This window comes from Quercus suber, unplaced genomic scaffold, assembly GCF_002906115.3.
Source record: "Quercus suber isolate HL8 unplaced genomic scaffold, Cork oak 2.0 scaffold_193, whole genome shotgun sequence".
NCBI lineage: Eukaryota > Viridiplantae > Streptophyta > Magnoliopsida > Fagales > Fagaceae > Quercus > Quercus suber.
This window is the reverse complement of record NW_027069651.1, coordinates 414,990-438,363: the sequence shown is the minus strand read 5'-3', so window position 1 is coordinate 438,363 and position 23,374 is coordinate 414,990. Positions and strand designations below refer to the sequence as shown.

General features: G+C 36.3%; 2 protein-coding genes and 1 long non-coding RNA gene across 5 annotated transcripts; 1 reads left to right on the top strand and 2 right to left on the bottom strand.

The window, feature by feature from the left end:
- Window positions 1–729: 729 nt before the first annotated feature.
- LOC112032236 (uncharacterized) lies at window positions 730–9,534 on the top strand. Of its 3 annotated transcripts, none has more exons than XR_010631056.1 (4): window positions 730–1,143; window positions 2,671–2,711; window positions 9,152–9,248; window positions 9,360–9,534. It is a non-coding gene; the product is annotated as an uncharacterized LOC112032236 (long non-coding RNA). The 3 variants fall into 3 exon arrangements; XR_010631057.1 differs by adding an exon at window positions 1,425–1,584 and having other exon boundaries at window positions 9,152–9,534; XR_010631055.1 differs by having other exon boundaries at window positions 9,152–9,534.
- A 10,637-nt stretch (window positions 9,535–20,171) lies between these two features.
- Window positions 20,172–21,128, bottom strand: LOC136069858 (uncharacterized). Its single transcript, XM_065778926.1, has one exon. The coding sequence runs from the start codon at window positions 21,126–21,128 to the stop codon at window positions 20,172–20,174; it is 957 nt and encodes a 318-aa protein (XP_065634998.1).
- Window positions 21,129–22,120: 992 nt separating this feature from the next.
- LOC112032242 (uncharacterized) lies at window positions 22,121–23,059 on the bottom strand. Its single transcript, XM_024065008.1, has one exon. The coding sequence runs from the start codon at window positions 23,057–23,059 to the stop codon at window positions 22,121–22,123; it is 939 nt and encodes a 312-aa protein (XP_023920776.1).
- Between the last annotated feature and the right edge of the window lie 315 nt (window positions 23,060–23,374).

The window sequence follows — 23,374 nt, the reverse complement described above, 5'->3', positions numbered from 1 at the left end:
AGACAAAAAATCATCAAATCCGATCAAAAGGCGAAGGCGGTGGGTCGGGTGTGGGTTCAAAGGCGAGTGGGTTCGAAGCGACGGCGACGGTGTCGTGTGGTCGGGTTGTGGTTCGAAGGCGACGGCGTGTGGGTTCGAAGGCGAAGGCGATCGCGAAGGCGCTTGAGGCAACCGTTGGAGTCGATCTGGAGCTCGGAGCGATCTGGAGCTTGAGGCGACCGTTGGAGCGATCTGGAGCTTCGTGGCGCCGGCGAAGTCCAAGGCTCGTGAACGCCGGCGAAGTCGAAGTCGAAGGCTCGTTCTCTCTCTCGCTCTCGCTCTCTCTCTCGCTCGGTTTTGGTTCGGCTCTGGCTCTCTCTTTTCCGGAAATCATTTGAAGGTAAAATAAGGGCTTCAAATGATTTCCGGGTCAAGGGTGAAAATTTGGTCAAACTTTAAGCATATTTTCCGGAAAATTGCATTTTCCAGCGCAACCAAACACAAGGAAAATTCGAAAACCATTTCCGGAAATGGTTTTCACCCAAAACAAACGCAGCCTTAATTAAAATAAATTATAATTATTTTTTTAATCCTAATTCTAAAATAAGTTTTGGTCACCACCGGTAAAAATTAAAAATAAAATAAAGGCGGGCTTTCAGTATTTTGGGCACCAGAATTTCTTTTTCTTTATTATTATTATTATTTTTTTCCCTTTTAACCCTAAATCCCCAATCACACGCCTCTCTCTCTCAGTCACACTTCTCCAACCAAAATCCTTTTCTTCAAACTTCTTTACACACAGACACAGTACACACACACACACACACTCTCTCTCTCTCTCTGCGTGTCTCAGAATTCTCACACTCTCTGTCCCTCATTTCTCGCACCATTCGTCTCATTTTTTCCCCTATGGCAGAGGGCGATAACCTCTTCGCCGGCCTTGTCGAAGCTCTCTTCGCCGGGTCGAAGCCTCTCTCCGCAAGCTTCACTTCGAGGGCTCCATCAGACCAGCGCTCCAGAACTTCTATTTGATCCTCAAACGCGGCGTCGAGGCTTCACCGGAAGATGGTGCTCGCTTAGGGCTTCAATCTTGGAACGACTCGCAGATTCAAGCCGTTGCTTCGATTGCTTCTGCGCTCGCCTCCGCTTCTTGATCTCTCTCTGGTGAAATTTCGCTTTATCTTCCATTTCGTTTCTTAACAATTCGGTTTTGATAATAGGAAAGTACAAATTCGGTTTGTGTGGCTTCTTTGGCAATTTATTATTTTAATTGCAAAGTTGTAGCCTCTGTTAGAGATTTTTGGGTAGTAGTGTTTTTATTTATGTGGCATGCATGTGTGTGTTCTTTTATGTTTCACTAAGTTCTAGAAAATGGGTTTTTTTTTTGGGTGGAATATTTTCATGCTTTTGGTTTTGAATTTGTTTTTTTTATTTATTTATTGTAGGTTTGGCCCTAGTGGATTGCTCTGCTAGTTCTGAGACTATTGGAGTAATGAAACAAGTGGTTGATTTGGGCTGTTGTGTTGTCATGGCAAATAATTTATGGTTCTTGTTTTCTTGGGTTGGCAAACTTTTTGGCATTTGATTGAGCTTTTTTTCAAGAATGTGAGTGATATTCGAATCTTTAGTTATAAATTATGAACTTTCATAGAAAATTACAACCAGGCTAGGTTTTTGTTCATTTGGAATTTCTGGGAATTAGGGTATTTGGTTGTTTTTGAGGCTTTCTGGTACTTGTAGAGTCTTTTAAGAAAATTTGAGGGACACCCATTTGAAAATTCAATGTTTATGTGACAGTAGTGGTTCAAATCTTCCATCATGTACTAAAGCTTTGTTAATTTAAGCCCAATTCTTTTTATTTTATCTTTTTTGAAATGGGTTGGCATAATTGATATTGTTTGTAGTTTAGTTCATATATTAATGCTTTGTTAGGTTGATGAGAAAATTTGAAATAAAAGAAGTAATATATTGATGCTCTGTTAGATTAACAAGAAATTTGAAAAAGTTTAGCTACTAAAATCTGAGGCTATGTCAAGCTGAATGCACTGTAAGAAATTAAGATGAATTTCAAATTGGTGGTGGACCATAGCTTGGCTATCGATGTGATAAGGTAAATTTTTTTGATTGGTTGCTGAGAAATTAAGATGAATAGTAGGAGAAGAAATATTTTGAAGATTAAAACAATTAGTACACATTTGTTTTCTTTAATAATAAAAAAAAAAAAAAACACTCATAGTCTATGAAACTTGTGTTTGCTATCTGATAGAGGAAGTGAGGACCTGCATGACTTTTGGCTTTCAATTGTGTTATGTATTACATTTTTATTTGGAATAATTTGAATTTTAACAAATACTCAATGATGTTTTTTTATTTTATTTATACTTAGCACTTTTACTCTCAGTTGTGTTAATTACTTAATTGGTTGTTTTTTATTCTAAGTGTTCTTTGCCTTTCTTCCTCGTAATGTTTTTATTATTATTAATTCTTAAATAAATTATAAGGAAAAACAGGGATGCTGGTATCCCTGTGAAATTCATTTTTTTTTATATATTATTATTATATGATTCTTGTTATTTCATGTGACTTTTGTTCTTCTTTGTCTCTTGACTGGCAATGAGAAGTCAGGTCTTGGAAATTAATTTTGAAGTATCTGACACTATGATTATCACTGACTTGATATCCACTTTGCAGATCCACGTGATGACCTCAGTGGAATGGATGTTGCAAGAAAGGTTCGGACATGGTCTTTTTTATTCGTGTCCAATATTATTGTCATGTTTTTTCTATTTATTTATATAGGCTTCTAGCTCAACATCATGTATATATATATATATATATATATATAAATATATAAAACCGAAGCCTCTGCAGCTCCCACAATTTTCCACGTCACCACTATTTTTTTTTTTTTTAGATTCTTTTTATTTTAGGTTGTTACAATAGTTTAGTTTAAGTGGGAGAGCATGTGGTTAAAGGATGAGGGCTTTTTGGGAAGGGTGACTTCTTGGTGAGAGTCCTATCATTTCCAAGGAACTCCTAGTTTTTCTTTGGCTAACAAGTTGAAGATGCTGAAATTGGATTTGAAGAGATGGAATGTGGAGGAGTTTGGTAATATAGGTCTTAGGGTGCAAAACTTGTGGAAGGATTTTAATGTGTTGGAAGTTATTGAGGAAGCTCGTGCTCTTACTGAGGAGGAAAGGAGGGTAAAGGATCGTATTCATGGAGAGTTAGAAAAGCCTATTTTGTTGGAAGAGATCTACTGGTGACAAAAATCTAGGGCTCTATTTCTTAAAGAGGGATATAGGAACACAAAATTCTTTCATCGTATTGCAAATTCTCATAGAAGATGCAACACTATCGATAGACTTATGGTGGATGGAGAGTTATGTTTGGATCAAGGGATAATTGAGGGGTGTATTACTCAGTTCTATAGGCAGCTTTACTCGGAGAATGTGGTACATCGACCTCTTTTGGATGAGGTTGTTTTTTCTAGAATTTTTGAGGAAGATGCCACTTGGTTGGACAGACCTTTTGATGAGGAAGAAGTTTTTGGAGTGGTCCATGAGTTCAAAGGTGATAAAGCACCAGGTCTGGATGGTTTTACAATGGCATTTTTTCAGTCTTGTTGGAGCACGGTGAAAAATGATGTTATGAATGTGTTTCATGTTTTTCATGAACATGCTGTGTTTGAAAAGAGCCTTAATGCTACTTTTATTGCTCTTATTCCTAAGAAAGTTGATGCCATGGATGTCCAAGATTTCGGCCTATTAGCTTGGTGGGTGGGTTGTACAAAATTATCGCTAAAGTGTTAGCCAATCGAATGCGAAGGGTGGTTCATGGTCTTATTTCAGAATCTCAGAATGCCTTTGTGAAAGGTCGTCAGATTTTAGACTCTATCCTTATTGCTTCTGAGTGTCTAGACAGTCGTTTGAAGGTAGGGATTCCGGGGGTGTTGTGCAAGTTGGACATTGAAAAAGCGTACGACCATGTGAATTGGGAGTTTCTCATGTTTTTGTTACAGCAGTGTGGGTTTTCTGAAAAGAGGAGAAGGTGGATCAGGTGTTGTATTTCAACTGTCAAATTCTCTATTTTGATCAATGGCTGTCCTTCTGACTTTTTTGGGAGTTCTAGAGGACTTTGGCAAGGTGATCCTTTATCCCCATTTCTCTTTGATATTGTCATGGAGGCCTTGAGCCGAATGTTGGTTGTGGCTACTGCAGCTGGTCAGTTTTCGGGTTTCATAGTTGGGAATGAAGCTGGTTCCTTCTTGTCGGTGTCTCATTTATTGTTCGCGGATGATACTCTTGTTTTCTGTGACACCGACAACACTCATATTACAGCTCTACGTGGGATTCTCTCTAGATTCGAGGAGATGTCAGGGCTGAAAATCAATTTAGGTAAGTTTGAATTGGTTCCAGTTGGGGATGTGTCTAATCTTCATAAGTTAGTGGAGATTTTGGGTTGTAGGGAGTCTGCTCTTCCGTTGAAATATTTAGGTCTCCCGTTGGGTGCTTCTTATAAAGATAAGACTATTTGGAATCCTATCTTGGAGAAGATGGAGCGTAGGTTAGTTGGTTGGAAGAGGTTATATATATCCAAGGGGGGTAAAGTTACCCTTATTAAGAGTACGCTCTCTAGCTTACTTATATATTTCCTTTCTCTTCTCCCTATTCCTGTTAAGGTGGCTAAGAGGATGGAGAAAATACAAAGAGATTTTCTTTGGGCTGGTATTGGGGATGATCGTAAAATTCATTTAGTTAATTAGTTTAAGGTTTGTAGGCCAGTGAAGAATGGAGGGTTAGGCATCCGGTGCTTGAGAAGGTTTAATTCTGCCTTGTTAGCCAAATGGTTGTGGCGTTATGGTTGGGAGAATGATGCCTTTTGGAGAAGGGTCATTGGGGCGAAGTATGGGAATGAGTGGGGTGGTTGGTGTACAAAATCTGTGTCGGGGGCTTATGGTGTGTGTTTGTGGAAGTGCATTAGAAGTGGCTGGTTGATTTTTTCCGAGTGCCTTCGGTATGATGTGGGTGATGGTACTCGTGTGAAGTTTTGGGATGATGTGTGGTGTAGGGATCGTCCTCTTAAGGAGGAGTTCCCAGACTTATATAATATTAGTAGGACAAGGGAGGCGTCGGTCTCTGATGTTATGTGCTATGTAAATGGGAGAGTTTCTTGGGACATTCAGTTTCGTTGCTTAGTGAACGATCAAGAGTCACTTTCTTTGGATTCGTTTTTGGTCTTGATCTATTCCACAAAGGTCTGGGGTGTTGGTGTTGACAATCTTTGTTGGAAGCCTGCCTGCAGCTGAGGTTTCAAGGTGAGTGGGTATTATCATTTTCTATCCCCATCTACGGTCATTCCCTTCCCTTGAAAAATGGTGTGGCAATCAAAGGTTCCTCCTTGAGTTGCTTTTTTCTCTTGGATTGCGGCTTTAGGTAAGATTTTAACTATTGATAATCTACGGAAGAGACACTTTGTTGTTCTAAAGTGGTGCTTTATGTGCAAAGGGTGTGGGGAATTTGTAGATCATCTCCTCCTTCACTGTCCTTTTGCTTTTGAGATGTGGAGTATGATCTTTTGCTTGTTTGGTATTTGTTGGGTGATGCCGCAAAGGGTAGCGGATTTGTTGGATTGCTGGTCTTGTAACTTCAGGTGACATCGTAATTTAGTTATTTGGAGGATTGTGCCGCATTGTTTGATGTGGTGTATCTGGCGGGAACAGAATTCGAGAAGCTTTGAGGATCGTGAGCGGTCCATTCTTGAGTTTAAGTTTTTTTTTTATTTTCTATTCTTCTCGAATGGTGTTTGGTTTTACCTTCTTTTTCTTGTATTTCCCTTTCTGGGTTGGTTGATCATTGTACTTTGTTTTCTTGATGTTCTTGCCTCTTTCGTACATTTTTAATTTACAGGGCTGTGTTTTTTCAATAAATTTTTAAGTTACTTATCAAAAAAAAAAAAAAAAAACAATAGTTTAGTTAAGTAAAACTCTATTAAATATATGTTTCAACCCAAACCCAACTACGAAATTTCATCTATGAATTCATAAACTAAAAACCCTACAAACGCATAGCCATCGAAAACTACAGACTCTCTTTCACCGGAGTAGTCTCCTTGCTTGCCTAAGATTCTTCTAATCAGAGCAACCGTTAATGTTGTAGAGTCTTTCTTGTGGTATTCTACCGTTTTCCTTAAACTCAGATGAGAGGTGTGGCAAGATATGCGTACTGGTTAAGGAAACTGTTTAATTGTTGCATATTTAATGCATGTTCTTGAAAATAATTTGTAAGTTTTTCAGTCAGTGAGTCTTGAAAAAAATGTCTCAATTATACTAGACTTGCGTTAGAGAGGCCATGACATTAGTTATAGGCTCTAGATATTGCCTTTTTTATGTCAAATTTGGAGAATAAGTATAGCAAGTGAGTACAAATGAGGAGTTTGAGTGACTGAAACTTCTTTAGCTATATTTTGTGTTTCAATTGATCACAATTTTATTTTTATTTTTTATATTTATAAATATTCATGTTTGATCGGTATCTTGTATAATTGCTACATAATACTATATCATTAATGTCATCTCCTATTTATAAACATTTAAGCTAACTATAATGAAATGAATATTTGAAATAATTTTTAAAACTACCACAATTAAAAAAAAAAAATTGTCAATGGCAAAAAAATTAACAAAAATATTTTAATACTCATATTTAATAGCTTTCTCGTGTATCGCATGGGTTAGCGACTAGTTAGTATCAAAAACATGCTTCCTATTACAGAGACCTTGAACTAGGCTGGTAGTGCATAATGCATGTTTCGATTTTGACTTGGTAAATTCATTTTGATTTGAAACTTTTACCTTTTGAGATAATCTTTCAATTGTGACAATCATGGTTTTTGAAGAACAAACAAGACAAAGTTTTGATAAGATAGCCTAAAGAAAAACTCTAAGCTTGTATAGCATTAAGGTTATTGCTCTATTTTGCTTGTATTATCACACTCTTTCAAACTAAAATATCTTTATTTTATAATTATGATGACGCTCAGTTGATGTTTATTAGTGCCGTCTTTTTTTTTTTTTTTTAAATCATATATTATATAATAAAAGTTGGGCTTATAAGTTGTGGTTGCTCTAAATTGTAGAAATTTTTTTAGAATTTTAAAAAAAGAAATATAATTTTTTTGTTCTTATCTTATTCTCCTATAATTTTTAAATTAATAAAAATCTTAATCGATTACAATCCAAACTCTTAATCTAATCCTTTCATTATTATAGTTTATAAGTTGATAAAAAATTTTAATTTAATTACAATTCAAACTTTTCATCTAATCCTTTTTTTATTTAAATTATATTACTACGTGTAAAAAAGAAAAAAAGAAAAAAAGAAACAACATAGTACACGTAAAAAAACAAAAAACAGCAACATTCTTCATCTATTCCTTTTTTTTTTATTTTTTTTTTTATAATTTGAATTATATTACTTTATGTCAAAAAAAAGCAACGTATTCAACAGAAAAATCTTCCTCTTTACACACGTGATTTTTTTTTCAGATAATTATTGTAACATCTTATTAATTCTTATCAACTTTTCTTCCATTGGTTTATCACTTATTTAGATAAAGTTAGGTTGATAACAACTTATTCTTCTTTGTGTGTTTTTTATTTTATTTTAGGTTTTAATTTCTACATTAATTGATAATAGATTTAAGAAAAAAAAATTCTATCCTACATTAATCACGTTTTCTTTTTATTTTTATTTATCTATTTATTTATTTTTATGTTACGTTCATATCAACATTTTTTTTCCTTTCATACTATTCATATATATTTATATATATTTAATTCAAATTGCATCAATTCTTTTTAACTCAAAAAAAAAAATGTTAATAAATCACCTTTTTTATTCTTATCAACTTTTTGTTTATGACTTTATCACTTTTTTTAGATAAAGTTATGTTTCTCAAAAAAAAATTTTATTTTTATTTTATAACTTTAAACTTCTAAGTTGATTATAATTTTTTCACATTTACTTATAATGTTTTCGATAAAGTTATGCATTTAGTATTATATATATATATATATATTTAAATCTATCCTATTTCCTTATTGCATCATTCACGTTTACTTACTTTTTTTTTTTTTTTTTTAAATTACGTTCATGTCATTGATGTCAACATTTTTTTTCATTCAATCTTTATGATATTTTTTTTTGGGATAAACATACATCCTAAGTTCTCTCTTATAATTCCTAGAATTGAAATCTCTCTCTCTCTCTCTCTCTCTATATATGTGTGTGTGTGTGTTTTTGTTTTTCAGTGTATTCTTATATATTCTTAGGCACGACTTATTCTTCCTCTTTTCTCTCCCCCATTATCAATAATTTTCATTCTCTTATAATTTCTATGTTGTTTAGAAATCTAACTCTCCTTTGTTTTTTTTCCTTATTACTTGGGCAATTTGATGTTTGTGAAATCCATAGTAGAAGTCTTTATCAAACCTACCATCCAAACTATTACAGTTATGTGTTTCTCTTCTTTGTTTTTGTGTGTGTGTTTTTTTTAAGGTTTTGCTTATGATTCATAAATGCAATTTTAAATCCATGAAATCTATTATATAAACCTCTATAAATATTTACGCTTTATCGATGATTTATTATTTAAGAATTGTCAAATTGTGTATTCTCTCCTACAATAAGGGTTCCATATGTATTTTTGTTATGTTTATATGTGCGTTATTAGATTAAATTAATTTTCTTGAGTAGTAAAACTTTTATTAATAAAAGGAGAATAATTGAGCAAAAGGATGATGTTTTAAAGATTTAGATTTTAGCTTCACAACTCTACATATTGAGAGAGTTTGAGTTTAAGTTTAATATTGATTTTACTTTTTAATGACACTCTTATGAAGATAGTTTTCTTGAGATTAAGCTAAAATTTTAGTAGTATAAAATTATATTTCCACTAAAATTCAATTTCAACTAAATCTAGAGTAAGTTTACAACTTTTAAACTATTGCTATATTAATTTTTGGATAGATACAAAAGTTTATTTGTTGATATCAAAACTATTGTGCGCTCTTTTGATGTGGATAGATACAAAACTATTGTCTGGGGTTTTTGATGTGCGCTCTTTTTATAAGTTGTTATCTAGTCCTAACACTGATGATTTTCCCTGGAAGGGCATTTGGTGTGCAAAGGTGCCTAAACGGGTGTCTTTCTTCCTATGGACAGCAGTTAATGATGGGATCCTCACCATTGACAATCTTGTCAACAAAGGTCAGTTTCTGGTTAATAGATGTTGTCTATGCTACTGTGAGGGGGAATCAGTGAATCACCTCCTGCTTCATTGTAAGTTTTCTCATGCCTTATGGAGTGAAGCTTTTGCAGTGTTTGGGATCCAATGGGTAATGCCAAGGTCAGTCAGCTCTTTTTTCTTTATGTGGAGAAACTGGTTTGGAAGGCACCGTTCGACCATTTGGAATATGGTCCCGGCATGTTTAATGTGGTTAGTTTGGCAGGAACGCAATACCCGCACTTTTGAAGACAAGGAGAGAACATTAGATCATCTAAAATCTCTCCTTTTTGGTACTCTGTTTCTTTGGGCTCGTATTTGGGGGTGCACGAATTGTATTTCTTTAACTGAGTTTTTAGCCTCTAGTTCCTTTAGTTCTTGATTGNCTAATTATTAATATAGTTTTAAATCTTTTAAATTTTTTTACATATATCTTTTTAAGTAAGCCGTGCAATGCACGAGCCTTTAACTAGTAATTTTTATAAATTTGGTTACATATGTTTTCAGATTGAGAGCTTGTACCCTGAAGTAATGGGATCGAATTTAATGTCTGTTGAAGACTTCCTGGACAATGGGTTGTTATTGCTTGACAAAGATATCCAAGAGAGGGTTAATAAGGCTTCTTTAAATGGAATGTGCTGCGTTATGTCTGTGTGATTGAGGGATCAAGGTAATTTTTTTATTCACTCTAAGAAAGATATGGACAATTTTATCTAAATTACTTTTTAATTGATTTTTGAAGGCGTATTGTATAATAAGCATAAAGTCACACAATGTTAAAGTTTTCATTAAGGAACAAAGCAAAGGTGGTTTTGATCTTGCAGTAGAGTATATGCATCTTAATGGAATCATTGTAGAAACACTTGTCACTTTTGTTGAAGTTCTTAGGATAATGATCTAAGGAGGTGTCATGATGGGGGAAAATTTTTTGCTGCCTAACAGTGTGATTGGAAATTTTGTTTCACTTCTCCCCAAAAGCATCCAATTTTGTCTATTTCCTTCCATCTCTTTTCTCTTCTCACCTTGTTAAATATTCACATAGAAGTGGTTAACATTATTACGCACTTCACTTCTCCCCAAAGTCTTGGCTTTGCCATTGCCCCTTATATATTTATTTTTTTTTTTCATTCGTAGATGTGAAGTTGGAATTCAAGAGCTTCCTAAGGATTCTCCATTGGGAAGACTGAGAGGAAGTGACAATGTGGTAAGTACTGTGTTTTTTCTTCTCGTTGTTTATTTAATGTTTCCCATTGTTTATTTAGATCTAAAGGGCTTTTTATTATATATCTTTCTTGAAGTTAAGATGTACAAATCTTGTGCTTGACATGAAAGTAGCTTTTCGTGATAACTTTTCTTTTTCGTTTGAAAGGCATGATTATGTTTTTATAATGATGCAGTGGGCTTAGATATATTGTGTAGGTAGTTTTAACACCTTGAGTTTCCAAGTTATTCTTTTTAGTATTTGGTTTGCCTAGGGTAGCACGTATCCACTGTATCTTCTACTTTGCCATTTTCTCTAACTATTCTCACATTTTTTAAAGAAGCAAACAAGATTCTCATAAAAAGTTATCTAATCTCTAATATAGGATGAATGGCATTTTATAAAGACTTGAACTTTTTACTTTTCATTAATAATTGTGTCTTTAGCAATGTTATTAATTTCGTTTCGGTTTGTATAGTGGAACAGAATATTTTGGTACCGGCCTATTTCGGCGTACTGTTTCAGGATGTTTCGGAGTTCCTAAATATATATATATATATATATATAACTAGATATTATTACTATTATATAAAGTAATGAATTTTATTTTATTTTTTAAAAAATCTTAAATAAAGTGGGATTAAAAAAATATTTATTTATAATTTTTCTACAAATAATACAATAAATATAGTGTATTAACTTTCACCTTAAAAAAAAAAATCAGTGAAGTGGATTAAAAAAATTATGTAAATATTTTTTAACTTTTTACTTATGGCATTGTTGTAAATAACTAAGTATCTATGAATAGTTTTTTAAGTGGGAAATTTCCTAGAAGTTTCCTCACCATTTCCATTAGCCCACACGTATATTTCCACTTACAATTTCCTCTTCATCTGATCTCTTCCTTTCTTCTACTTCACAAGCTTCTCTGCTTTTTTTTTTTTTCTTTTTTTTTTTTTTAATGCATCCTTAAGTCTTAAGTCTTCCTCACACAAACAAAGGCTAGAGCTCAACACGCCCATAGTATGGTGTCTCAAAGCAACAAGCATGAGGCTGAAGGAGAAATAGTGGCTTTGATTTTAGAAACATTCCAAAGCTTTTTTATTCAAAGCCTCATAAAAGTCTCACACTCCCTCTTTTTCTCTCTGGAAGTGGCAGAGACACAAGCTTGAAGAAGTGAGTTTTAATGGCAGCACTTGAGCTTTGTCCATGACTTGAAATTTTTTTTTTTCTTCTTCTTCGATCTGATGTGAATCTTATCTTTCTTCTTCTTCTATTTTTTTTTTCTTTTTTTTCTTCTATCTCTGTGAATTGTGAACTGTGAAGCAAACCCAAAACACATACCGACTGAATCTTTAGTTTCGGCTGGCATTTGCCGAAACACACCGAAATGACCGAAATGCCCCGGAACTAGCCGGATTTTGACCCGAGGTGGAACAAAGGGTATTCCGGTTCCGAATTATACACCGGTACAAGAAATTCCGTCCGTTCCGGTTAGAACGGAACAGAATTCATAACAATAGTCTTTAGAACCAAGACACTTGTTTGGGACATGAAGAGCCTATGTCATGCTACATGCTAATGGCGTTGCAGTGGAGAAATAGCTGATAAAATTAAATGAAGAAGCCCAACTAAATACATAGAACCATGTCAAGTCCCAAACAAAATCATGGAAAAGTTCTAATAGGCTTGATGAGCTATTATTTATATGCACTTGTTGAGTAATCTTGGTTTGTATGCACTTATTGAATGAGCAAGATGAAAAGTCCTAAATCTCTAGGATTTTTTTGTCATTCTATTTGATCCATTTATATGCACTTATTGAGTAATCTTAGTTTGTATGTAAGATGTTCCTCTGGTGCAACAATCTCCAGCTCTCCAAAAATCATCAGCATCCCATCAACCAAGCAACTTATAAATTTTATGTAGGCATTTGAGGACTTTTTATGTACAAAGAACTACATTTGAACAACCGCATTTTTTGCAAGTGTTGAAGGATATTTTTAAACACTTTGGAACTTTGATTATAGTATTAGATTAATTTGAGTGGTTGTTTTATTCAAAGGACCACATCTTTTTTTGTTAATCTTAAGATGGTGGTTATAGACAATGTTATGTATTTGACATTTGTGGTGTTGTTAATTAGTTATATTTGTGGCATTGTGTTAGTAGAGCTAAAACTATTATAGGTTCTTCGTAATAGGTTTGTGAACCATTTATTTATTAGCAAACAGTGGTTTTAAAACTAACTTAAAAAAAAAAGGAAAAAAAAAAGACCTATAGCGGCGGTCAAAAAGCGCCGCTAAATGTGTATATTTTATGTTTTAAATGAATCCCTATAGCGGCATTGTTTGCCCACTGCTAAAGGTAGACACCAATAGCGGCGTGCATGACCCGTCGCTAAAAGTCAATGTCATGAATTCTAAACACGTATGGCGGCGGTTTTATGCCCGCCGCAATAAACCTTCACCCGTTGCTAAAAGGTACATATATAGTGGCACTTTTTGCGACCGCTGCAATCGACCTATAGTGGCAATGCAACACTGACAGGGCGGCCTGCCGCAATAGCACCCGCCACTATAGGTTGAATGTATCTTTAGCGGCGCTTTTTTGGGCTTTAGCGGCGCTTCTGGCCCGCCGCAATAGCTCGTTTTTCTTGTAGTGAAAATAGTTAAAAACCTTTACAACATGATTCCCAAAAATCATCTATATCTCCCTTTTTTTGTCATGTATTGACAAAAGCAACCCAATCAAAAGATAGACAGTAAACATATACTATAGAGGACAAGTGAAAATAGAGAATCAAGAAAACACAAAAAAATTCAGCTCTATAGAAAATAGAGGCAACTCCCCCTATGAAGAATATAGGTTCTACAGTTTACTTCCCCTTTAAAAATTGGAAAAACAAAATAAGTTTTGGGAAAGATTTAGGAGGTGTAGAAAAATAAAGAAACACAAACCAAACTTAAAAAATAAGTTGAGAATACACATGGATACAAATATTCTCTGTTTCAATACATGCAAACTTTCGTGAGGTTCCCAAATGATACTGGTATTGATCCTGTGAAATTAAAATTAGTTGGTTATAAAATAAGTAAACTTTGGCAAGTTTTGTGAGGCTGGTAAAAAAATCAAGAGTTCTACCTTCAAATTTGTTGTAACTAAGGTCAATAAAATTGAGATAGTTCATATTTGAAAGTGATGATGGAACTTGGCCGGTAAAGTAGCTATTGCTGAGGATAATTCGAGTAACTTTGGTGAGGTTCCCAAATGACACAGGTATTGGTCCTAAAAAAATGCAATTTGTGAGATTCAAAGGATTTTCCAAGGATTGTTTATTCCTAATGGAAACTGAGGATGTGATCTTACCACAAAGATTGTTATTCATTAGAATTAAGGAAGAGAGCTCCTTGAGGTTCGAAAGTGATGATGGGATCCTACCACTGAGATTGTTCCAATGTAGATTCAAGTAAGAGAGTTCCTTGAGGTTTGAAAGTGACAATGGGATTGTACCGTTGAGGTAGTTACCTCCTAGACTTAAGGAAGAGAGTGCCTTGAGGTTTGAAAATGATGATGGTATTTCACCAATCAAACCGTTATCTAATAGATCCAAATAAATGAGTTGTGTAAGGTTGCCAAATGATACAGGTATTGGCTAGCTAAAATAACAAATATACAATCTTGAATGGTTTATTTAGTGCTTCAAAATAAATGATTTATTTGGAGTTAGGTATTTAAAGAAAATTATTTGAATTTTAATTTTTAACTAGCCTATAACACCATGCGTAGGCATGAATGAACTTAGAAATTATCAATAATTAGATACAAATTAATATTCTTACTTAGGTTGAATACTACTAAAAGTCATTTTTATATTTTTGTCAACTCTTTAAGAAAAAAGAAATCCCTTAAGGATTATTTGGTAGAGTATGCAGATTATTTATTATTTTATTTTAGAAAATAATAAAATATATTTTGTCACTTCTTAACTTCATTTTTGTTATTGTGGTACAATAAATTTATTTCATGTATGCATTTTTCAAATAAGATATGAACAACTAATTTTTTAGAGGATGGTAAATTTTTTCATTGAAATTTATATTTCAACTAATAATAATTTAATTTTTATATGAAAATCTTGATTAGTTTTAAGTAGATTGCAAGTATTTCAATTGGGTATTAAAATAGTTTTTAATATTTACAAAGAAGTATTACATATTCAAATGTTAGATAGAAGTGTAATAAATTTTAATTTCCTTACATTTTTTAAGTTAAGGTTCATGCATGTATTTGTAAAGAGACTAGACATGAAATAAGATATAAATGACTTGCACAAAATTAACTTATTTAAAATCTAGGCGACATATTGCATCAAATTAGAAGAAGTTTGTAGAAAATTGGAATGCAATTAGAATCAAATTTGATTATTGATTGAACTTTCTCTCAATTTTATTTAATATAATATACTCCCTATGTCCAGTTTGTTTGTCCTCTATTCTATTTTGGAGTGTCCCAAAATATCATCGTTTCTAAAATAAAAGTCAGTTTACTAATGTTTCTATTATACCCCTATTTATTTTCAAACTATTCGAAAAAAAAAAAAAACTAACAAATATTTAAAAAAAAAATCAATCTAATTGGGCACCTTTTTAGTTGTCTCATTAAGAATAACTCTTTTTTTTTTTTTTTTAAAAAACTAATAAATTTATTTAAGGATAATTTTGTAAACTTAGACAATAAATAATGTTTACCTAAAAAGTTGACTTTTTAAACAAAACAAACAAATTAGGATAGAGGAGTATATGATGAGTCCAAATCTTCTATCTCACTTTCCTGCTTCATTATAGACTCTACAAATAAAAAACATATCACATGTCCATCTACTTTATAATGCAAATTTATGTCTCTATTATTTTAATTTCCTAAAATAAATAATAAATTAATTAAATAACCCATCATATTTAAGTAATGAAAAGAATAAAATGTATAAATTTAGCATAGTAAAATAGATGGATATGTGGCATGTTTTATTTGTGGAGTATATAGTGGAGTAAGAAAAGTGTGATAAAGATTTAGACTCGTATATAATAATGATTCCACAATGAAATAAGGTGTAAAATGTCATTTTTTAACTCGTTGAAAAATCTTAAAATTCAAACCCCACATGAATTGTTTAAATTATTATATCAATGTCATCAACACGTATTTGCTGATGCAACTCCTTAATATTTTTCAATGAAGTTTATTATGGATTTTTATTAAAAAAATGTTTTCTCAAACCAACCAAAAGAATTTTAGATTTTTAGGTCCGTTTGTACGCAAGTTTAAACACATAATTTCAGTTTTTAAACATATTATACATTTTTCATAAATTTTTTATCTACATTTACTTTTTTTTAAAAATATTAAAATTGTTATTAAAACACGCGTCCCAAACGCCCTAAATTGAAAATAAAAAGGTGTGAATTTGTACTTACATCCTAAATTGAGTTTGCGTAAGTTTGTATGCCGAAAATGTCAAGATTGGCAGACTTCCACTCAATTCACAACCTTCGAGGAAAGGGATGCCAAAGAAGAAGACAAATTCATGAAAGAACTAAGTGAAACAGAGAACATGTCAGCAGAATCAAGATGAAGTTCCCTTAGCTTGGTCAGATTTGAACAAGCCTCTTCACAACAAATGTTTCGAGACTAACGTTATTGAAAGAGAGATCTAGTGAGGACAATTGGGAGAGGTGGGATAATTCAAGTGCGACTTTCCATTAAACTGGACTGAGAAAGGTTAAGATATCTCAACTTAGCAAAACGACCAAACCCAGATAAAATTTGCGAAGGATAAAAGTCGTTGAAAAGCGAGTGTTGAGATGTTGCAAGTAGGGAGATCAAAGAGCTAGCGTTGGAAGGGATGGGTGCCGTTAAGCAAACTACAACTGAGGTCAAGACCAATCACGTCCCCTCTCACACTGTCACAGGTAACCCATCCCATGAGCAACATCAGTGCCCTCCTTCCAAGACTCACTTTGATAAGAATCCTGACCATTAGAAATCCAATAGTCAGAAGCCTCTTCCGAAAGAGAAACAATTGCTTAAATTGGAGCAACGCAGAGCTCTGGTCATGGGAGCACAGTAGTGGTGAAGAAGAGTTGAAAGAAGATGATGATGATGAAGTAAGTTGAGAATAGAAGAGCAGCAAGAGGTAAAAGAGTTGAGAGAGCCATATGAACAACCTCATTGTTCCTGATGAGTTCATAAGCAGATATGTGATATGTGGACAGCTAGGATGTTAGTATCTTTTTATAGGAAAAAATGGGACAATTTTGCTCGCTTATTAGTCCACTTCTAATGTTTGGAGGCTAACAAGGACTATATGTACATCTGAGACTCGCGACATATACTTGGGGTCCCAAAATTGTTAAAATGGGGCGGGGCTTTGTGATCACAAAGGGTCAAAGACTTCACATTATAACTTGCTTTATTTTATTGTTTTTATTTCTTTTTTTTTTTTTTTGGTAAACTCGAAAGGAAAAAAGAAACTAGCTAGACAACGGGATATCAGGACACAGCCTGTTGAAAACCATCCCTTGGCAATCAGCCTTCACAAGAGGAATTAAGTCCACAGGAGGACAATAGTGAATAACAAAGCTCAAAGCTTGACTAAGACCTAGACTAGCTAAGCGATCAGCACACCTATTGCCTTCCCGGTAGCAGTGCTTGATGTTTACATGGGGAATTTGAGCAGCCAGATGTTTGCAGTCCTCAAACAGAGGAGAAATAACAGAATTAGAGAATAAAGGATTGTTAAGAGCATCAACTAACGCCTTTGCATCAAGCTCAATGATAACAGCGTTTATCTTTAAGTGCTGGCAGAGAAGAAGACCATCTCTAAGGGCCCAAGTTTCAGCCATGAAGCTGTTTGCATTCCCGATCTTTCTAGAAAACCCCAATATCCAACTGCCCCATTCATCTCTGATCAGACCTCCTCCTCCTGCCGAGCCCGTGGAAGTACTTGCAGACCCGTCCGTGTTGAGTTTCACCCAACCCGAAATAGGCTTTTCCCATCTAACTTGTTTGATAATCATACGGTTATTGCCTCTTGGATGAGTAACACACAGCATATATTCCATGGCTTGGGATAAAATCACCTTGACAAGACTTGGATTCACTCCCTTATTGTTGAAAACAATTTGATTCCTCTGTTTCCATAAGGACCAGATTGCAAAAGGAAAGATGATGTGCCAAGGAATACCTTTTATGGAAAGATTGCTCTTACCATTTGAATTAGAGACCAGCCAATTTCTGGTGTTTTGAGAGAAGAAGAGAGGGTCAGAATTTTGGATACCCAATTGAAGCCAGACATGTTTAACTACCTGGCAATCTCGGAGAGCATGGGAGATAGTTTCAGCTTGATCATGACATAAAGGGCAGGAAGCATCTGTAGGAATACCTCGGCTAGCAAGACAATTCTTAACCCCGATGCTATTGTGCATGCATTTCCAAAGGAACATTTGAATTCTAGGAAGGGTTTGGAGTTTCCAAATCCAAGAACCTGGAAAGGACTCATCCTCCATCAGATTTGAGGCTAAAAGGTAAGCACTTTTTAACTCGAACTCACCCTTAGTAGAATATTTCCAAGCCATTTTATCCTTACTCCTTGCCACAATGGGGACGGGCACTGCTTGAACATCTGCTTTGATTTCAGGAGGCAGCTCAAAGGGAAGTTTGGACCAATTCCACCCAAAAGGGGCAGCCAAATCCTTAATGGTAAGGTTGACCGAGTCTTGGGGGAGGGGTCCTTGAATCCTTGATCTGATGTTGCCAAGGTCTGACCAGCAATCAGCCCAGAAGTTGAGCTTGCTCTCATGACCTGGAATCCATTTGATCCCTTCCTTAAAAATAACTTCACTTTTCTTCAACCCTTTCCAGGTGGGAGAGCTTGAAAGCTTAGCCTCGCTTCTAGAATTAATCCTCTGCCTCGTACAGTACTTGAACCTAAGAACTTTTGCCCATTGAGCTTCTTTTTCAGTGTGAAATCTCCAATTTAGTTTAGCTAGTAACGCCGAATTTCTTCCTTTTGCCGTTTGGAGGCCCAACCCACCCATATCCTTGGGTTTAGTCACTTCACCCCATCTGACCCAGTGCATTTTCTTTTTATGATCTGAGGATCCCCACAGAAAATTTCTATTGACTCTATCAATACCTTCCAAAACCTTGTTAGGCAGCAAGTTACTTTGCATCACATAGCTAGGGATGGCCGAGGTTGAAGCTTGGATGAGAACCAATCTACCAGCCATGGAGAGTAAGTTGGCTTTCCAACCAGCCAATTTTTTCTTAACTTTGTCTAACACAAAACTGAAATCATGTCTTTGCCTCCCTGGGTGTTTTAAAGGGAAGCCTAGATACTTGCCAAGGTTGGAGGTGGAGTTAAACCCTAGAATATCAGCGAGAGCTTCTCTTTGGTCCTGATCAACATTGGGTGAGAAGTAAACCCGGGGCTTGGCTTCACTCACTTTTTGCCCTGATCTTGCACAAAACTCTTGGAGCGCAGAATTAATGGCAGCACAATTTTCCGGGTCTGCATTAGCAAAGAGTACTAAGTCATCCGCGAAAAAAAGATGGGAGAAGGCCGGGCCACTCCTAGATGCTTTGACGGGGATCCAAAGTTTGGCAGCACATTTTTTATCTATTAAATGACCCAAAAACTCCATGCAAAGAATGAAGAGATAAGGGGAAAGGGGATCGCCTTGTCTAATTCCTCTTGATAGCTTAAAGGCTTCAAGGCAGCCCCCGTTGAATAGGAGGGAGGTGGACACCGAGGTCACACAGCTCATGATAAGGTCAATGAGCTTGTTAGGAAAGTTAAAGTTAATAAGAATTTCTCTAATGAAGCTCCACTCAATTCTGTCATAAGCCTTTTCCAGGTCTATCTTGATAGCCATGAATCCTTTATTTCCTTTGGCTCTTCCAATAGTATGAATTAACTCCTGGACTATGATGGCATTATCAACGCCTCTCCTTCCAGGAATAAAGGCTGTTTGGTAAGGCGAAACAAGCTTGTCCAAATGCGGTATGATTCTGGCAACTATGATTTTGGAAATGATCTTATAGATGGAGTTGCAAAGACTAATGGGTCTATAGTTCCCGATAGTTTCTGGACCTTGAATCTTCAGGATAAGAACAATGTGCGTATTGTTGAGGTACTCCGGAATTTTCCTCTCAATGAAAGCTCTTTCCACTTCCTCTTTTACCGAATCCCCCACAATTAGCCAAAACCTTTGGAAAAAGCCTGCATGAAGCCCATCCGGACCCAGGGCCTTAAACGGTTTCATAGACCACAAAGCCTCTTTAATTTCTTCTGTGGAGACCACATCCTCCAAGGACTGTTTTGCTTCATTTGAGAGCTGCACATGCCATTGATCAAACATAGGAGGTTTCCAATAGACTACCTCCTGAGAAGTAGTGTAGTAGTCCGTAAACCCTCTCCTAAAGTACTCCATAACTTCCCTTTCCTCAGTTATCCACATCTCCCTGTCATCTTTAACTGAAGCAATGCGGTTTCTTTTCCGACGTGCAAGAGTTGACATATGATAGAAGGAGGTATTCCGGTCTCCTTGGATCATCCAGTTTAGTCTAGATTTCAACATCCAAAGATCACGCTCTTGGTCCAAGATGCTCTCAAGTTCTTGTTGTAGCAAATTTTCCAAGTAGATTAAAGAGCTGTTCGGATTATTATATAGCGCCTTCTGAACACCATAAATTCTGGCCATAATTCTTCTTTTCTTCTGGTGTATGTACCGAAATGGTTTTTGTTCCATGCTGTTGCTTCCCTCGAAAAACTGTCAACAGCCTCAGCTAAGTTCCTATTTCTACTCCAGGCTTTAGAAACAATGGAAGGGAAGGAAATGTCAGATAACCAAAACTCTTGGAATCTAAATGGCCTGTTGAGCTTCACTGATCTGGCTGGGAAAGCTTCCATAAGAACTGGGCAGTGATCAGAGTGACATCTCGTAAGGTGAGTAACTTTAGCATCCGGGTGGAGGACGCACCAACTCGGGTTCATAAAGAATCTGTCAATTCTTTCTAGAATTAAATTGTTGAGGTCTCTTTTATTAGTCCAAGTGTACCTCGGACCCGAGAATCCCATATCCACCATGTTGCATCTATCCAGACAATCCTTAAAAGCCAGTGACCTGTTAACACTAACACCTCTACCCCCGAATTTATCTTCCTCAATCAGGGGCTCATTAAAATCTCCAGCCAAAACCCACAGCAAGTTATGTAACTCTGCAACTTTGGCTAGATTTTCCCACAGGATGCATCTCTCCTCACTCCTAGGACTAGCATAAATAGCAGAGAAAATCCAAGAGAGATTAGAGGATCGTACCTTGACTTCAACGTGAATTTCCTGTTCTGTTTTGGCCAGAGCTTCCACCTCTACTTTATTTGAATTCCACAGTAACCATAAACCGCCAGAGTAGCCAATGGTCTCTGTATGAATTGCCCCATCCATGGGAAGCCTGTCAGTAATTGCCTTAGCTCTATCTCCACCTATTTTGGTCTCCATCACCACAAAGATGGCTGGGTCATAATCTTGAATTAAGTTACGGATATGCCCTTGAAAATTGGGCTTCAAGGCACCCCTACTGTTCCAAATTAGTACATTCATGGAGAATCAGAGAAATGGACACAGGACACGCTTCAGGAAGACGAGGGAACTCCATTTCCCTCTTCCAATACCATTTGATCATCTACGCAGCTTTCCCCTTTACTGATCGAAGACAGAGCAGAGGACTGAACTTCCATATTTTCTTTGGCCTCACCTTTAATGGTACCACCTTCATTCTTCTCTTTAACCGTGGCAAGGGCGAGCTCGTCACCTCTTCCATCCTGAGTTGAAGTCGGGATCTCACTTGCTTGGAGCAAATCTTTGTTGTTGAACTCTAGGCTTTCGAAGTTCCTCTTCTCCGTGTTTCCATTCTTGCTGCTTCCCTCCGCTTTAGACGATGTCGAAAATTCAAAGGATGGGTTTCCTGTGTGGTTGGAACCATGGCTAGTGGAAATGGGAGGAAAGTGTGAGAGGGAAGTGAGCTTTTCAGCTAGACCTGAAAGCTGATGAGTTACGGCGTGACTATGGAGAGTACCAGTTGAAGTGCCTCTGGCAAAGGCCTTTTTGCCCTTCACAGATAAAGGAAAAGATAGTTGCTTACGTGTTGATGGGCCTTTTTTTGTGTCATGCTCTTGCTGGACTTCAAAACGCTTAGAACTTCCACCGTCAAATAGCTTCTCAACTGGGCCTGCCCTCATAGTTTCTTGAAGTTTCGTTGGATAAAGGGGGGATGGGTTTGGGATTTTGGAGGCCCATTTCATTTTCTCCTCATTAGAGATTGTCTTATCCTTAAAATACCTCTCTCTTTGTGGCAAAACATTGCTGGGACCACCAAAGAACGTGTTCCCTTTATCCGAAATTTTCGGATCAAAATGGCGTGATGAAAACTCGGTAGTGCTGCTAGTGCCTCCTGTATTATGTACTGACCTTGTCCCTTTCTGACCTTGCCGTTTCCTGCTCACAATCATCCAAGGCCCGTACATTCCCTCTGTGCTCGTTTCCTCGCATGCGTTATGCATGTTGTCCACGTGGTCATCGCCAACGTCGTTTGCCTAAGCACCTTGTACATCCTCTGTCGATGCTAACGGCTCCTTCTCCTTTCGAATGGTGTACGGACATGCTTCAACTTTGTGGCCTACTCTGCCGCAGGAAAAACACAGCCTTTGGATACCCTCATAGGTAACCGCTTGTTCAAAACGGCCGATTAGGATGGTATTGATAAGGGCTTTGTTGATGTCTATTTGAACGCAAAGTCTGGCGTATCTTCCCCGTGCCTCCATGGCTGTATGTGAGTCAATCCTCAATACCTTCCCTATAGCTTCCCCAATTTCCTTCAACACCTCTGTTTCGTAAAGTTCAAAAGGAAGCTCATTGAGCCTAATCCAAACAGCTACAGACGACACCGTTGTGGACGATGGTTTAAAAAATGGCTCCCATGGTCTCAATGAGAGAAAATGGTCTCCAATGAACCATGGACCCTTTTTAATCACCTTCTCAAGGTCATCCTTGGCATAAAACCTGACTAGGAAGAACCCATAGGTGAGGTCGACGCAGTCCAATCTCCCTTCAGGTCTCCATATCTGATTAAGCTTACTTTGCATGAAGTTTAGACCCACTGTTCTCCCAACAATCTTGACAATAATGGCCTTTGCCCATGGCCTTCGTATGCGTCTTTTTGTTTCCTTGGATAGCTTGATTTTCACCACTCCTTCCTGACCGGAGTTGGTGATTTCACCGTTATCATCATCCGAATCGCTGTCCTCATCCATTTGGTCAGTCAAGTCAAAAGCTTGTGCGTAAGCCCCCGGTATTTCTCCCATGAGCTTATCCTTGAACGATGAGTTGGTGTTGGTTCCGGTAAACTGATGCTCAGGTGGCGGAGACCCAGGCTGAGTTCCGCCATTAAACTCGGCATGGCTGGTGTCTTTCACTTTTTTATTGCTACGGGTGAGCTCGGCCTCCTCTTCTCTGGAGAGCGTGCGTGGTTGCATGGTCGTTTTTTTTGTTTTTATTACTTTTTTTTGAATAGTGTAACTTGCTTTAGGAAAAGGAAGAGGAAAGCGTGAAAATGGGCCATGCATTTACCAAGTTTCGACTCTATTATCTTGCATTTTAAGTCAACTTTAACAAAAGAATCAGAGTCAGGGGCCCAACATAAAGAAAATGGGCCCTTGTGTTTTCAAAGACTTGGTCTAACCGTGTAACTTGCATCTATAACTAAATATTTTGTGGGAAGAAATTAACCACTTAAATTTTTAGGACAATAAATAGTTTATTACAGTATTAAAGCAAAAATTTTTAAGTTC

What these genes read in the sequence shown, in the direction of transcription:
- LOC112032242 (XM_024065008.1), bottom strand. Translation starts at nt 23,059, where the DNA reads ATGCAACCACGCACGCTCTCCAGAGAAGAGGAGGCCGAGCTCACCCGT.
- LOC136069858 (XM_065778926.1), bottom strand. Translation starts at nt 21,128, where the DNA reads ATGAATGTACTAATTTGGAACAGTAGGGGTGCCTTGAAGCCCAATTTT.